The sequence below is a fragment of the Rhynchophorus ferrugineus genome, unplaced genomic scaffold (assembly GCF_030347505.1).
Source record: "Rhynchophorus ferrugineus isolate W39M unplaced genomic scaffold, kcgeb_rfMv2 rfM8, whole genome shotgun sequence".
Taxonomy (NCBI): Eukaryota; Metazoa; Arthropoda; class Insecta; order Coleoptera; family Curculionidae; genus Rhynchophorus; species Rhynchophorus ferrugineus.
The window spans coordinates 450,220-468,972 of record NW_027472587.1 but is presented as its reverse complement, the minus strand read 5'-3'; the positions used below and the strand labels follow the sequence as shown (position 1 = coordinate 468,972).

Sequence of the window (18,753 nt, the reverse complement as noted above, 5' to 3'; positions counted from 1 at the left end):
TTAGAATTAATAATTACTGTCATAAAAATACTATAAGGGAAACAATTTCAAACTTCACTTCCTATTAATTAGGGATATTGACAGTCACAATACTAAAAGAGCATTGTAACACATAAAATAGATACGTTAATTTAAAAACTAATTGATTTGTTATTGTGTTAGTTTACATTTTGTGTTTGAGAATTCTATTTCTCTATCATCCACTCATAGTGACCTTACCAACCAAGTTGCGACATGACCCAGAGTCAAACGTTAAGATTGGTTTAGGGATGGCGAAAAAAATATCGATATTTTTGGCCGATATTTTTTTGACCAATATATCGGTATTTTCTTCAGCCGATATTTTTCGATATTTTTTTAACTTTATAAAAAACATTGTGAAATTGGAATTCAAAGAAATTTTAAAAATATCGTTGTTGATATTTTTGTAAAAATATCGAAAACGATATATCGATATTTTTTAAATATCGATATTTTTCTCGCAGGCCGACACCTCTAGTTTGGTTTATATATTAATCGTTCGATCTCTTTTATTTCTTAATAAATGTTATATTCATGGCAAAGTAGGAAACATTCATACTAAAACTATTAATTTAAACTTTCCAATTCTTTCATTAAATTCCTTCTATTCACAGGTATCTAAAGTGATATATTTTTGTTGTGTTTTTATTCAAACATTCCATATTGCCTTAGTCTGGACTATCATATCAGTTCTCCGTACGCATGTACAGTACCCGATCAGCAAAAGCTCCTTCTGATATTAACATTTTTTCATATAGTTATATCTTCTTGACATGAAATTTCTTTATATCTTTTATACTCTCATTTTGCCTTCTTATTGGGTTATACATGTACTAATTTAGGTATTATTCTAGTGTATACTAGCGATTATTCTGCTCGATGTAAGATGAAAATATACAGTAATGGTTTACATAATGTGAATATGATTTATTGATGTTATATAAAGTCTCACGAAATGAAAATAGATAAAAGGGAACGGCGTAGTTTTACTTAAAGTGACGCTTAGACACTGGCAATGTAGAGGGTGGCACGTCTGAACTGAACGATGATAGCTGAATGATCTAAAGTACCCTTCAATAAAATTCTAGATCAACGTCTCGGGATTGCAGATCTTCGTTATCGTTTACTACACGTGTTCAATATTTGGTATAATATTTTCTAAGTATTTTGTGGGCTGCTATTATAAGATGTAAAATTAAACATGCATCAAGGTCGCTATACTAGTATGTCGAGTCCTACCTACAAAGAAATTAACAGGCCAATTGAAAAGTCCCCGGCCTGAGACATAGATGGCGCTAGTAGAATTAAATCCATATGTTTTTAGTTAGCCCCGATGCTCGTAAGATACGTGTATAAATTTGACAGCTGTCGGATCATTAGTTTGTGAATTATAGCATTTTGAGTGAAGCAACTTTTGTTATTGTGAAAAAAGTGGATAAAAAGGAATCTTGCGTGTTGATAAAATATTGGTTTTTGAAGGCAAAGAATAAAGTTGAAGCAAAAACTTAGCTTGATGTCGAGTTTCCGGACTCTGTCCCAGGAAAATCAACCATCAAGGATTGGAATACTAAGTTTAGACGTGGTGAAATGATCACCGAAGGCGGTGAATGCAGTGGATGCCCAAAAGAGGTTATTACCGACGAAAATATTTAAAAAATCCATAAAATAATTTTGATCGACCGTAAATTGAAATTGAATGAAAAGCAGACATTCTAAAGATCATTCACGACTATTTGGGTATGAGAAAGCTCTGTATAAAGAGGGTGCTCCGCGAGCTCACTTTTGACCAAAAACAACGACAAGTTGATGATTCGAGACAGTGTTTGAAGATGATCAAGCGTAATAAACCCGAGTTTTTGCGCCGATATGTGACAATGGGTGAAACGGCTCCATCATTTCGCTCCGAAGTTCAATCGATAGTCATCCGAGTGGACTGCACACGATAAACCCGCTCCAAAGCGTGAGAAAACGCAACAGTCGGCTGGCAAGATTGTGGCGTCGTATTTTGGGATGCGCATGGAATTATTTTCATTGGCTACCTTGAAAAAGGAAGGACCATTAACAGCGACTATTACATAAAGTTATTGGACCATTTGCACGGCGAAATCGCCAAAAAACGGCCGAATTTGAAGAAAAAGAAAGTGCTGCTTCACCAAGAAAATGCACCGTGTCACAAGTTGAATCCAAGGCAAAAATCCATAAATTGGGCGAATTGCTTCCTCATCCACGGTATTCTCCAGATCTGGCCCCCGGCGACTATTTTCTGTTCTCAGATTTCAAAAGAATACTCGCTGGGAAGAAGTTTTCGTCGAATGAAGAGGTGATCGCCGAGACTGAGGCCTATTTTGAAGCAAAGGACAAATCGTACTACAAAAATTCTATCCATAAATTGGAGGCTCGCTATAATCAGTGTATCACACTTGAAGGGAATTATTTTGAATAAAAATGTATTTAGGCCGGGTAGGCCGGGGACTTTTCAACTCTTTCCATATTTTTTTGCCTCTTGTCATCATTCATCGTTTAGCTTTTCATGTATATTTCATAGTTTTTATATTTTCATATTTCATAACTAGTTTTTAATAAAATTTTTAATCTGTAACAAAAAGATTTCGTAGTATAATAGTTTAACAATATTTTGTTATAGCGAAAGGAAACTTTCTTTCTTGTCAAATGTATAAAACATCACGATATCAATTATGATATGTTCTCCAAATTCCAATATTCTCAGAACAATTATTTTGACGTCCCAAGATGCACATTTGAGGCAGCTTTCATCAGACTATACATTTATCAGCACCTTTTCAATGCCGAACATAGTAACCAGGACGTAAATAGGATCCACCCCTTTTTTAAGTTCAATGATAATTCGACTTTTATTAATTTAGAATACCATAAAGTTTTGATACATCTTTACTCTTTATTCAACCAAAATTTTCATAATATAATCATTAAAGTTAGTTTTAAAATATCAATAGTTGAATCAAATCAAATTTAACACTTATCTGGAAGCTTGTAAATCATTGGCATCCAAGAAGGATTTTATGTCCCTTTTTACGCAATAATGCAAGTGAGAGATTTTTTCTTACTGTAATTTAATAAAATCTCTTATCTTAATAATTAAAAATAGTTTCACATTCTAACAGATTTTATCTCGTTTATTGAACGTAGTTTGTTAATTATCAAGTGATAAAACTATATAAAACACTGTAAACCTTGAACATCACTTATATATTTAAACTGATATATTTTATCTATATTAGAGACATCTGCCGATATTAAGACTGATTAGTTAGTCAAGTATCTATTAATTTTTTTTCATATTTTTTCCGTCTATTTTACCACATATTTGTAGTATTTGTAGTTTTTTAATATCTAGGGCACGTATGAATAAATCTTTTAAAATATACATCGGTCGAGTGGATTTATAATCAGAATATATCAATTGTGTTACCAAGGGGTTAAATCGGTCTATTCAATAGTTTATTAATAAACCGTTATCTAGACATCGTTGTGTAAACATATTATTTAATGAGTAAAATTGTTACAAGTACTGCGAAGAGTATATCGTTAATAATGTGGAAATCATAGTACTCTAGAACTAATACAAATTCCTAATGATAGAGACATAATTTTCTCCTTCATATCATATTATATATTATATAATTAAAAAAAATATATAATTAAATAACACTTTTTGTACCTCAAAGTTTTCTATCTCTGCTCGGTCTTCTTGTTTCGGCCTGGTCTTTTCCTCTCTTCTCTCTTTACTTCTCCCTTTACCTGTCTTGTATTCTTTATATGCTGTAAGTGTCCAACTAATTTGTGTCCTTTTCCTACTAAAACTCTTCCAATGATTCAATATTGAGTTATTTTCTTATTTCTTATACTCATCCTGCCCATTTAGTTACACCTTCCTGATTTTTCTGATTTTATTTGTAGTGATTTTCTCTCTTTTTTTCGATACAAATGCAAACGAATGTTAGGGTTGGTCTGAAAATTGCTATGTACCCTTCCATTTTAGATTTACTTCATACAAGGTTAAGGTTCCACCATGTTGAATCACATATAATGTGTTAAGAAAACAATTTAAAAAATCTTACTTAAAAAAATGCCTTCTAAAGGAGCTGCTACCTTTTGCTCAATTTCTTACTCTAGCTGGTAATTCCGCATCTTAAAATATTCGAGCCTAAAGACATTAAGAATTGGTTCTTGGATTTTAGAACCATTTTTATTTATTGAAATACGTATAAAATTCGGTTCTAAATGTATTGTTTTTTATATATACCCCTCATTAGGTCTTCAGGCACATTATCTGTAATCCGTCCAAAACTGCAAGATTGCGGAAAGCTTTCTTAATTCTATACATTTAAAAACATTAAATTTAAAGAAAAAATATGTAAAAAACTTAAGAATTGCAGATTGATATAACACAATTAACTATTTGGCTAGTGCATTGAGGTGAATTAAAAAACTCTATTAGTGCATGTAGCACTAAATTTGTTCAAAATTATATTTGGTTCTTAATGGGATCACTTTCAAAGTTGTCTTAACCGTCAAGCTTAGTAATAGTAGTACAACAAGAGTGTTTTTTTGTTATATTAATAAAACAATAAATGACACATTGAAGCTTTGATAGTTAAAATTCACTGTGTTACAGAATACAAAAGAAATAGTTTGAAAGGTTTCAGCATGAATCTTGGTCTGCACAATTGACCAACCTTCTTTGAATAACAGTTAATCATGCTTACTATCAAGTCAGTTTTTAATGCTCAAATATATACAGACGTGGCAATGTTGCCACATCAAATTAGTTCACAAAGTTTGCCGGTTTATAACCTCTAATTATAATCACTAAAGTTGTGAATGAAGAATTTTATAGACCTTTGACAACAGGGTTGCCCACTACCAACAAAAAGTTGAATTTTGAATTTTACAGAATGACTCGGTTACATGTTCCGATCAATCGGACAGCATTCTATTTCTTTTTAGCTACGGTAAAATGAGTTTCATTGCAGAGATTATAGATAGATGCAGTGAATGATATACGCAGTAAATCTTGTATTTGTTTTAAAAGTGTTTTGATGTTTTTTCGTTATTTACAAAATAAATATGGACAATAATTTATAAAATGATAAGAATATGTATTAATAACTAATGACTGGCTAATATTAAATATTTAAATATTAAGAATTGATTTCATATGTGGATAATATAATACAAATAGTACAATTAAGTTTCACAGTTCAGCAAAAAATGCCGCTCCCAATAAATTACGTTAGAATTGTTGAAGCACATTCACTGCTTGTAGAAAAAGAGAACTTGTCAGTAATTTGTTAAATAGAGTAATGGAGATGCATGATTGGAAGTTTAGACTGTATAAGCATAATTGGAATGATTTAATAACCATTTTTATTAACAGAAAGGTTATTTTTCAACAGGACAACATGCAACCGCAATAAATGCTCAACATTTTATTGATTTTATTATTGGACCGAACTAATATTGGATAAAGCAATATAATGAAATCAATGAATAACTAATTACTGTTAAGGAATATATATATATTTTATGTTTAATTACTTGAAATTGTTGAAAAACCCCATCTTAATTGATCTCTATTGGTTTGACCTATTTAACACCTACTTTAACCTTGATTTTCGCAATAAAATTTTTCAAATAAAAACATCAATAAAGAAAAATTGCTTGAACGAAATATATCAACTAAATTGGTGCGAAGGTTAAACGTGGAGGTGGACATTTATTCTCGGCATGTATAAGCATTGTTCTTTGGTCCGGTGTATTATTAATCTAGAATATTTTTTTACCTATTTACCACAGACAGATCTTGAGTAAATTCTTTGAAGTATTTACGAATTATTCGATTCCGATGACTACCTGATAAGATAATATTTCAACTATATATATAAATCAACATAATCGCTATTATTTATTGCATATAGTAGTAGAGTTACAGAATATATTTTAAGAACAAAGAAAAAATATGGACGGCATCACAGTGGGTATGATTTCTGTGATTATATACATCACATGTTACTTGTTCTATTCGGTGTATAAAAAGAGGCAACTGCAGAGGCTGTTGAAAGGTAAAAAGTCGTCTTTACTCTCTGTTATTCTGTCCTACAAATGCTTTATATGATTTTATTACTTTACATTTTTCTTGCCTGTTGTTGTTCTTGAATTTAATAATAAGTATAGCTAGCATTTGTTTATAACAGTACCCATATTATATTTAGTATAATAACTAATTCTAAATTTTGAATTATATTGTATATAAAATAAACTCTTTTTTTGCCAGCACAATATTGTGTTAACATTACAATTTTTTTATCAGTTAACGTTCTTTTAACAGTTACTGTAGTTAATACATTTATATTTAAGGAATGAATTAATATTAAACAAGAAAAAATGATAATATATCAAACGTATGGTTTTTATTCGCAATAAAGCTTAAAATCGCAATAAAAAACCCTAAATTTTTCATTAATATAATTTCGTCAAACATAAATCTCAAATCTACAATGGAATCATTTTGAGTGTTATTGCTTCTACATTCATTTCAAGCTGAGTATACCAGTTAAACATTACGATTCCTTTGTTTTAATCATATTTGACCATTAATAATATATAAAAATAATAAAATATACAAAACTTTCAGTATTTTGAAAATATCAGAAATAATGGGACGAAAATCATGGTAATTTAGTGACAATTGATCAATATAATGAGAAATTTTACTTTTTACTCTACTTTTTCAATAATATTAAGTAATTTCCAGTGTTATATGGTTTGCTGATTCCCTACATTATAAATAAAAAATATAATAATAACGAAGGCGCTTGACCTAACATAAGAAACATAAACTAAAATATTTTTCATAAAACTTTATTAACTTAACCGACTATAAACTTATCCCAGCTAATGGCGACAGACAAGTTCAAAATACTTGGTTATTTAATTAGCACCAAAGTTCACTTTTTGCATTATCGTCTTAATTTTTTACCGGAAACTTGGTGATATGAGTGACGAACAACAGAAACAGTTTCGTCGAGACAAAAGAGATGGAAAAATGATATAATTAAGGGGTAAAGCATCACATTAAAAAAAAGGCCTTGCAGATAAAACGTAAAGGAAAAACAAATAAGACCTAAGAAATAAGGACCTAAAATTCCCACTTAAGCAATTAAATATTAGTGTAAGTAAAAATAGTAACAATAAGGAAACTTATTCCTTCATTATTATATATAAAATTATTCATATTTTTTCAATGTATAATCGACGTCATATTTTGGGAGAATTGGAAGTGATATAACTGATAAAATATGATATTATACTGAAGCATGTAACAGATCTATGGGAATTGCCTTTTATGTTTCGAGATATAGGATCAAGCATTCATAATTTATCAAGGTAACTTTATTACTTCTTGATATTTTCTTTACGGAAATACATTCATTTTGAGTGGCTTGAAGTTAATTTATATATTTTTTAAATACATATCATATTTTTTAGACAATTTTGAAAAGACTGTTTCACCTTTGAGATTGTTCAAGTAATGTTGAATGCATATTGACCACATAAGGTCAAAGAATGTTTCTGTCGTGAAAAGTTTCTTGTTCTGACGATATCAGGCCATGTACTGCATCGATATTATTTAACTATAACCTATACGGAACAATCATTATTATAACTATAAACACAAATGAAGCTATTATTAAACGGCAGTCTTTGGTGATGGGCCAAGAAAAAGATTTGAATTAACTTCGTCAATAAACTTCAATCCATTTAGTGTTAATTTTAAATATTAACTGTGCTGAGGATCGCATCATTGTTAATTGATTTTAATATTTTCAATTGATATCTTTTCATACCAACTTGTAAAATACATTAAAAGAATTTTCATAATATAAAAATCAATCTTTATACAATATTGAAACAGTTTTAATTACATTTCAATGAATATTATAATTTTTCACGAGTATGTGAATAATGAATTGATAATACGCGCAAACTTTTATATTAAAATAGATATGACACCATTGTTAATAAAAAATTAATTCTAAACATAATGAAACAGATCAAAATTCATTATTATTAATAAAAACCAGTTGAAGGGGAATATTCCGCAACAATTTTCATTTATCAAGTAAACCAATAGCAATCTATAAATATACAAAACTATCCGGAATACCCACTAATCGCTTTTTTACTAATAAATCAGATTGAAATTTCCCGGAATATAGAAAGGTAACCATCAGTCCCCCGGTCATTATATAAGTAGCTTTCCAATATCAAGGTAGCATTGGTAACAAATGAACCGTAAAAATATCAAATAACCGTTTTTTTTTCCAAAATTGTTCAATAACGCGTTTGTTTTATATATAAAATGGTGCTGGAGTAAATGCTCACGAGTGCTCGGCTGGGTTCGATGGCAAATGTGATTGTTGCTAATGATTGTTGAGGAGCGAAACCACAACATCGATGTCACTTTTGTTTTTACCGTATTGTTTTCGGTTACGTAGCGAGGAATATAATTCGAGATGGAGTTTATGTGGAGCGTGTACTGTTTGTTTGTTATGTTTTTGGTGTACATTTTTCTGCAATGGCGTATTAAACTGAGAAATAATATGATCGGCTATTGCCGAATAGCGCAACCTTTCGGTAAGTTTGTTTCACTGTTTGTTGTCACTGTTATTTAACACGTTCTTTTCGAACAATTAGAATTATTACAATCGTTAGTAAAGCTATTTCCACTGCCCGTCATTCTCCCATTTTTGTTCTCAAAATAAGCATTTGATTTGGCATTTTTAATAAAAATATTAGCTACCCGTAAGTGAACAATTTGACGGTATGGTTACGAAGATTGCTACAGCCCTTCCAATAAAACAACCAATGCACGGCATCAAAATGTATAATGCAACATTGCCGCATCAAATTTAAGTTTTGGTTTATTTTGACACTGACATAACAGAATACAGATGTAAATAAAATAATGTAACCAAATAACGTTATCAAACTTAATTTATTTTAACATTGTGGTACATCCAATGCATATATTTCCTAAGGACTTAAACTGCATATAATTTAAGATTCATAATAGTTTGTAGCTTAGTATTGTTTTGTGTATGTATTTTAATTTCATTAGAGAGCATATTTAATCCATTCCTGTGTTTCCTTATTAAGTCATTTTGATATCTCTGAATTTCTCCTGAGTTTCTTCAGTTACTGCCTATGTATATAATCACTACATTCTCTCTAACGTATTTACCATAACTGCAAAATAGTTAGTATTAATTTTCTCCTCATAAATTCTAACCTAATGCTCATGATATTTTAAATAATTACACACATATTTATGCACATAAATATTTCACACTCCACAGTGTAATATTCTACGGTTATCCTATATTAATTATAAATTCATCTTTAGTTGTTTCTGCTCTTATTGCTCTATGTTGGTAATTATCAGCATTCCGCTATAAGCCCACAACAAAATTTTCATTCAATCTCTTTCACTAACAGAGTCACTATACATGTGAATTACCAAATAGTTAATTTCTAATTTATCAGATAGTTATTAACAATTCCACCACCAAAGCGACGAAAACGACAGACCAGAAATACAAAAACAAACATATATCAGCAATGAATTTTTAAAAAAACATTCTAAATAACAAAACCTATGTCATTTTAACTTTTACCTTTTTGCATCAACTGTTATTGCAAATCTTTACACTCTTTATTGGTTCATATGTTTCATTTTGAAATATCCATGTCTCGTCCAGATACATAAATTGAAATAACAAATAGTCCTTTTCTCTTAAAAATTGGTATTCTCTTAAAAATAATATCTTAAAGTTCCATTAGACCTCTTCGTCTACACAATCCGCTCCGAGTTTAAAACTAATTTAACTTTTTTATAACTGTTTTATTGGAAGGACTATATTTATATTTTGAGCTTTGGCAATCCTAGGTGTTGTTAAAATCCATTTGACGCTTGCAAATTGACTAAGTTTGACTTTTATAACCATAACGTAAGAATGTTAGAACTGAAGACAGAACGTTTTGTTATTTGAGCACAACTTGTTTATTTCAAGTGACTTGAAAATGTTACCTTGGCGAAAAAATTAAGTTAACTGGTGAAAATTATTAACATTTCGCTATGAAGAAGATTCGTTCACATTGGATCCCGTATAATTTCACAAACACTCAAAAGGTGCTCGTGTGAATTGTGCAAAGAAACGGTGAAGAAATACAATAGTGATGCATCAAAAACTGTGTATACAATCTATGAAATAAATATATGAGTTTGAGCTTCAAATGAAACAACAATTCACTGTATTCCAAATAACTAGACATGTGGCAACCGTGCCATAGAACATAAAATTACGAATTCTGAACGGTGCAAAATTATTTGTTTGCCAGCACTGCTTTGTGAAATGCATAAAAAGAATGAAGGATCATTGGCAATGTAAGCTCTTACGCATCGGCTGAAGGAACCACCTATTTGACTGTCCAAAAGGTCGAATTGATGAAATCCTCTGTGAGCACTGATTTGGCACTATTTTTTTTACTCTCGCATATAAGTGCTAAAAGTGTTCAAATGAAGATTCAAGTCTTTTCAATGGTAGGCCAAAAATATAAATAGGAACGCCATTGTCAAATATAGAGAAATATCGAAGAAAAGGCTGTTAATATTTATCGTCATTTTCTCTGAGCAAAATTCATAGAGCGCGCAGTATTTTCTCCAAATTTTTAGTCCAGTTCCTTAAATCCAGTTATTTTCTGTTATTAGTTTCTATTTATAGATAATTTGTTCCTAAAATACAATGCTTATGTTAAGTAATACAAAATATTGACAATCCTTGATAATAGAAATATAATGTCCATTTAGTTTATCTTAATCAATCGTTATCGTAGTTTTTTATCTTAATATGCTCTGTTTTCTCGACTTTAAAAAAGCGCTAGGGCTTGTTGTGTCGTTAATTATTAAATACCAATCACTTATCCTATGTTTTCACGTCTCTTTGGTCGATTTAAACATGTATACTAAACTTACTATATTTTGATTATCTGGAAATACTGAAAAAATATTATTAGAAATAAGTCGGTGTATTTTAATTAAATGAATATAATTAACAAAAAATAGGACAATAATTAAGTCAAGTAATTTTACTATATATATGAAACGACCTTTTCTATTCCCTCATTTGTTTATCAGTTAGAACAACAATTATAACAGTTTCAAGGCAATGTCAATTTGCTTTATGTGTTCTGTAATTAAAAAGTTATTATATTTTTGTACCCAGGTAAAAAATATAAAATATAGATAATAAAATTATTTAATGAATGATTTTATAGTAAATATAATTATGTAATAAAATAACATAATATGTTATAAATTCTGAATTTTAAAGGATTATTATTAGACTTGGTGGTTTTGGATGACTTTAACCCACTGTTCTCCACTCAGCTGACAATTTTTTTGTTCTAGATTCCCTAAATACAGTGTTACGTACTGATGTATTAAATTCGATTAATTTCGTGTAAATAGCAGTGTGCCATAGAATTGCAAATACACTACCCTCGGATTTGTTAAACATATTAGCTACTTTAAAAGCCGCTCAAAACTGTTTTTAACTATATTGTGAATTTCTTAATTGTTTTACGAAACAGTAAGTAACCACTAGCAAAGCCCAGTATTCACAACAGTATATTTCAAATTCCTCATAAAATAATTATCAACTGTTTTGAAAATGAAATTGGACTCACAACTTTTGAAAGTTAGTACTACAGTTGCTATTTATATTATTTCAACGTACCGATTGGTACAAAAAAATGTTTAAAAACACGTGGTGACATATCCTGGATAAATGACTATGAGGGTATCTTAATTATAAATTAATTTATTACTACATTTCATTTGTACTCGTATTAATTCACAAGCAAGACGAGTGCGAGATAAATACATCAATATGTATTTCTCAGTTATAAAATTTTAATAACTTAAGCTTTAATTTACACTAAAGGTATACACTTTATATAAGTTCATATGGTTTGGTTCGCTTCAGTCTTCTGATTTCCTGCGCGTTGTCCAGTAGTTGTATTGCTTTCACGTTGGTATGATTTAGTAGTCTTCTTTCGTGTTTCAAGGCGAAATCTTGAGTAACTTCGCAAATTCATTTGATATCCAGGTCATCGTGCAGTTTTTCGTTGGTTACGTACCGATAGGCATTGGTAATTAACAGAAGAATTTTGTTTTGGCAGATGTATGATATGCAACAATTTTTTATTAAATATATTCTCGGAATTTCGGAAAAGGCTTAAGAAAAGGCAAATCATTCTCCACGACGACAATACAAGCGTTCACATATCATCTCAAGTAATGGATTATAAATAACAACCCTGGTACTATGAATATACATCAAATAAATGGAACATCATATCCGCTGAACTATGCTGAATGGTGTGCTATTAATAAATAAATACAAAAACATATCTATTTTAGTCAAAGTATTTTATATCTCAAAAAAATAATAATTTTCAGATATAGCGAATACTTAATAATCATTCTCTATAGAAAAACAAACAGTATTATTAAGTCATTTAAATTATTAAAAACATCCATGATTTGCATTTTAATCCACGTAAATTGAAGAATGATTCGTAAAATATTAACTTTTTTCTCATCGATTAAAAAACTGGTAAGATTTGATTTATTTATAAAATGTGTCAAATAAAAAAGCTTCCTAGTTCTAGTTGGGAAACTTTTAATAACGGGTTATATAACGGATATTTAACAACAATAATATAGAAATAATTCACTATGTGTAAATATGTCCGCAAATTGGACACTTTATTGCAGATTATTTTTTTCATTGTTTTATTGTACCTCTAATAGCATTGTTATGTTATGACAATCACTATTACTGTAAGATCTTGTTATTAAATTAAATAGGATTAGAATTTTAAACTAGGTGAAGAATGTAGGCCAATACTCAATATTTCTTTGCTCAATGAACATTCTATATGCAGATATTAGAACTGGTGTTTTGTGGAAATAGTTTTAATCACAATAAAATATATATATGTGAACATTGCCGAACTATTTTTTAATTTGAAATTTTAAATTACCAATTACGTTTTATTACTGTATAAAAATCTTAAAAAGTCACTGTGTAAATTATTATTGGGATTAATTGACTATTAAGCAATATTAGGGTTTGGGTAATAATAGCATACCATGTTAAGTAATGTAATAAAATCTGATCTCGATCCTAATTGACCTAAACTAAATAATTTTCACAATAATAAAATAAAATTCATAATCACAATATCTAATATTATGTATAGGAAATGACAATGTTCTAAATTATTTCTTTAAAAATATTTTAAAAATATTAGAAATACTTAAAACACAAAATCGATTTTATATACTCTTAAAAGTCCATAAAATATAGATAGTATAGATAATACTACAACAACTTTAGTGCGTATATTTAGATTATCTTATTGTAGATTAGACTGGGAAAAAAATCAGTTTCGGTTTTTCCTGATAGATGGCCTTAAAATTGTTAAAAAATATCTCTAGTAACACTTATTCAATGTCAGTCTATCAATCATGGAAAAAAAGCCATGATTTTTTTTAAAATAGCGAGGTTTTAATCACTTTCATAAAACAGGGTACCAACTAAAAGGTAACATGCCGAATTTCCATTTGTGAATCAGAACTGAAACAAAACAAAATTCATCAATCAACGAATTATTGAAACTCTCAATTAAAGGCAATTAAAAGTAGCTCATATACGATAACAATACGCAAAAAAGATCGCGATTAAACCGATAGAAACGGTTGCAGAACCACATTGACACTAAAGAAGATCCAAAGCATTAATTCAACCCTTTACAACCAACAGTAAAGCAAAAAATGGCAAAGTTTATTAATAAAAAAGTCGTTATCTTCCATTACTCCAATATTATTTACTGGCAATATGAGATATTGAGTGATAAGTTTGATGCATCCTCCGTACAGCCCAGACTACTCCCCATCTGACTACTATTCTTAATGATAAAAAGTTGGCTTGTGATTTCTCTTGGATACAAAATCATTTAGTTAAGATTTTCTACCAAAAACCTCAAAAGATCTACAGTGTATAAAATTTTTATTATATAAAAAACTAAAATATTGTTTTATTCAAACAAGGAGACTGTAAAGTAGCCAAATATCCCCAACAAATTCGATTACGCCCATCACTATTAATTATTTAAAATTCTAATAACCTGTTCCAATATTGGGAACCTTTTTCAACAAGAATATTCGCCAATGCATATTGCTAAATTAATGGGCCTTTGGTTTATTTTAACTTTTTTGTACTTTTTCTGTTAATTACCATTTCATATATATAATTTAAATAAATTCATCACAAAACGTATAAGTTTAAGTTTTAAGGGATATTATAAAATTTGAATCTTTATTGTGAAAAATCGGTACAATGTATTCTATTCAAAGTATTGTCCATGGCTAGATAGCCGCCATTTTCCCATATTCGGTCGAGCATTAGCATGCTGAAGAATAACATACTTGTGTCTTTGCTCGTATTCCGGCCGTTTTTCGCTTAGAGTTCGACTCAAACGCATCAATTCTAGTCGATAGCGATCCCCATTAATGGGTTCATCGTAATTAAGTAATGCTTTCAAATCTTCGTCTGTTTGTTTTCAGGCATCTTTAATGTACTGAAAAACATTTTTATTCACACTTCGACGACATATATTGAAAATAAATCCACAAGAATTTTGATTTTACCCCACATTGTTCATTAATTAATAATTATAATGATCTGTTTCATAAATGGGAACCTTTTTCGGCAAGAATATTCACTATATTGTCAAATTAATAAAACTTCAGTTAATTATCAGTTAATATGAACTTATTTAAAATATACATATATAGATGTAAAAAATCAGTATATAATTTAAGCAAAACCATGCACATACAAATATGTTTTTCTAGCAGGTAAAGTTGCAATTTTTATTGTTAATTCAAACATTTAAGTCAACACATGAATTTCAACAAAATTATGGTTGGACGGCGTCACTTTCATTTACAGTTTGGTTTATTAATAAATATGTCGCAATTAAAAGTAATCAGGTATTAATAATTCAATCGTTCTAACAGGACACCTGACACCAAACAAAAGAAGTCGCCCCAAACAAAGATGTTCTACTAAAAACTCCTCGCTGGTTTCACGCTGATTATTCTCTTCGTCCTTTACAGCCAACCAACAAAGAAAGAGCAACGCTCCGCTCAAGGTTCGCACACACGAAAATAGTCGGTGGTAACGCGCGATGAATTAGTGAAAAACTACCTGTTTTCAATTATCCGTTTCCTATTGCGTTATAGTGATTAGCTTTTCCTGGACTTACTCATAATGTATTAATCATATGAGCTAATTGGTCATTTGCTTCAAATAAAAAATAGGGCATAATAAATTCCCTCAGTTTTCGGTTAGCTCTTATTTGAAGAAAAAACTTGAAAATAGCTTTTTACGTGACTTTTAGATGGGCCGCAAGTTCTTGTTCATTGAAATTGAGTCACAATCTAACGGAATTGCAATATCAGCATCTTCAAATTTGTTGTTCAAACGAGATCGTCCAAGGCAAAACTTTGGCATCAAGAACACCACAGCAAGCTGCTAGTGTAAAATAAGACAACAAATTAACTTGAAATAATAAGTCAATACTATTTTTGTCATAATACTATTTTAATACGATTTTACAACCGTATAAACTCAATATAAAGTGTAAAATACCGTATTTTTATCTTCTTAGTCAACAATTGAAATGAACACTCAGTGACTTTCGATATGAAGGAAAAGTTTTCTTGATTTTTCATTCAGCTTCTCAATTTTCATTTAAAATCTTTCTGTATTTTCGGATACATAACAGATTTGATATGATTGGATATCTAATATAAATATACAATAAATCATTATTTACATCAATTATATTATTTGTATTAATCGAAAACATATATGATCATTTAAATTAAAAGGAACAAGATAGGTTTCTAAATTTAATATATCTTAATTTGCGAACTGTAATGATTTTAACTGTCATTTAGTTAAAAGAGATAATTAAGCAATTTTCTGATGCTGAGATCTGTTTTTGTTTTATGATACTTAATTTTATTATATTATGTAATCAAAAGCTTCTTCTGTTGCCATTTAATACTGTTGGTGTATTATATGTCTATTGCCTGTATCTCTTTCTCACGTACAAATTCCTTCTATTTTTGTATCTTGTTTTTTGCTGCAACGAAGTTTTTTCTTCTTCTAAAGTATTTTTCTCTGATACATTTATATCAGGTTCGTTTAAGTCGCCTTTTCATTTTCTGTACTTCTTGCCTTCTTGCCTCCTCCATGTGCTCTAAAGGTTCCCACCCACTGGTTGTCTTATTTCTATATATTCTTCTACTGATTTCATATTGAGGTATTTTCGTTTTGTTTTTATTTATTAACATTCCATATTCTCCTAATATCATATTCCATCAGTTTCTCTGTGGGTGTCTAAATTGTTTTATTGGAAATAGTCCATAGAGTGTTTATTTAGAAATACTTTTGTTAATATAATAGTGTAACAAATATAGAACAAATAATATGTATAGTAGTATATATCAGATCTCACCATAAATTTGTTTTTAATTTTGGTGGTATTATATATGACAATTCCGCTTATTAAATTTGATGAATTACTTTATCAAACAATACTAATAACTAAGACTATAAACAAGATAACTCTTGTGAAAATCTTAGTTAGCAACATTTAACAACCTTATTAGTAACAAGAAGCTCATTATATTAAATATATATTGCTTTGCGTTTTTGCTGGTTTTGTCAACAAATTGTCACGTATTGCTTTTTATACATCCTTATTTTCGAAGATTGGCTAACCATAGACCTCACACACTTAATCACATCGAAATACGCATTTAGAAATACTGTGGACAAAATTGCTCAAAATGTGTTACAATTTTTCTCCGCTTTTTGATACCTAAACGTCATGATCTATTTTTGTCGCTTTAGTTTTATTATGTATCATGAAACGTTGGTACTAATTTCACTTATCTGGTCGCATTATACTTAGGAAATGAATACGATATTATCTATATGCGCATAACTATTTTAAGTGTTTTACATTCAGACTAAATGGTTATAATAATAACAAAATATATAAAAACTCTGTTAAAATAAACAATATTTTATATGCGTACAGTAACTCTACTGTGGTTTTGTTATTATCATCGTTAATTTCAATTGACGCTTTCGCATAAATAAATATAACAAAATATACATGTGGTGGAAGGTGTATATTTTCTAATAATAATAATAAGCCGGCTTTGTGGCGCAGTAGTAAAGGCGATAGGACGTTCCTCCTACTGTTGAGATAGCCGCGGGTTCGAATCCTGCTGGGGCATGGTCGTAAATTTATGTTTGTGATTTGTGTGTCTGGGATGATTTCTAAAGTTGGTCACTCGCCAGTCGGTAGGCGTTTCTAAGTTTCTTGTCAATTTACTTTTTGGTTATTACTGATTGATTGAGCTATTTTAATTGTTTGTTTCAATACATTACATTCTAGTAATCATTTTGAATCTAAAATAAATAAAAAAATTTCCCTAAATCTTTGAAAATATAGTTTAATAATTGTTTATGTTAAGAGTATTGAATGAACCACCAGATTAAATTGATTATTATTTATTACTCAACCTAAAATATTTTATATTTTTCAACAGATAATTCACAATCCATGACAATTTTAAACTAACTAAATAATAAAAATAATAAATAATATATTAAACAATAAAATAATATAGTTTGATAAATATAACGAATCAATCAAGTTTAATAATCAAGAAACTTAAATTTTTTGATTAAAAATAATTAGTTTAAAATGAAACTAAAGAAAATGTATAAAAATATGTATGATCCGCAAAATATTGAATAAATAATTTTTGATGAAATAATCTATTGTTGTTTAAAGGGTGTAATATATGCATGGTACCACGATAAGCAATTGAAGCCAAAGAGGCTGTAAATATTTCAATTTAAAGGGTGTAGAATATTTTAACTCTCAATTGAGTATACTTTGATAATGGTAAAATTAAATCATAGTAACTTGGAAGTCATAGCAACCGTATTTTAGAGCGTGTTAAGATCACAAATACATTTGCACTGTTGGGTAGAAGAAGACGTTGTCAATAATATATATTAAAATTATTATACAAGAACTCAGCCACTCGGATGCTTCAATTTTGGTACAATACATATTGTTCATAACATTTTTCATAGTTTTCTACTATTTCTAACTTTTTCTCACATTTCCGATTGTATGATGTTAGATTGGAAGATATTGAATCTCGGAACCATTCTCATGTATCATCGATCTGAATAAGTGGTACTCAGGAGGTACTACACCAGGTGAGTAAACTAGGTGGTGCGTTATAACTTCCCATTCGAACTACAACAGAGTATCGTTCATAGCTCTTGCTACTTGTAGCTGAGCGTTGTCATGCAAGAGGATGACTTTACGTCAGTTACAGTTGCTATTTCTGGTATTTTTTTTGAAAATACGCCATTTGGTTTGCTTAATTGACGTTGGCAGACATCTGCAGTAACAGTTTCATTCAGTTTTAGTAACTAATATTACACTACAAGTTGT

At 29.5% G+C, this 18,753-nt stretch overlaps 1 protein-coding gene across 12 annotated transcripts in view; it reads left to right on the top strand.

The window, feature by feature from the left end:
* LOC143201430 (uncharacterized) overlaps positions 1-18,753 on the top strand; it is a 108,023-nt gene that overhangs the window by 67,708 nt on the left and 21,562 nt on the right. Inside the window, exon 1 of one of the 12 annotated variants that reach the window (XM_076412500.1) lies at positions 8,454-8,700. The exons of the other annotated variants lie outside the window; for them this stretch is intronic. Within the exon in view, the coding sequence (XP_076268615.1) occupies positions 8,580-8,700 (121 nt within the window). The 5' untranslated portion in view covers positions 8,454-8,579. Of the gene's footprint in view, positions 1-8,453; positions 8,701-18,753 lie in introns of those variants that run through there. 12 annotated transcript variants of the gene reach the window in all.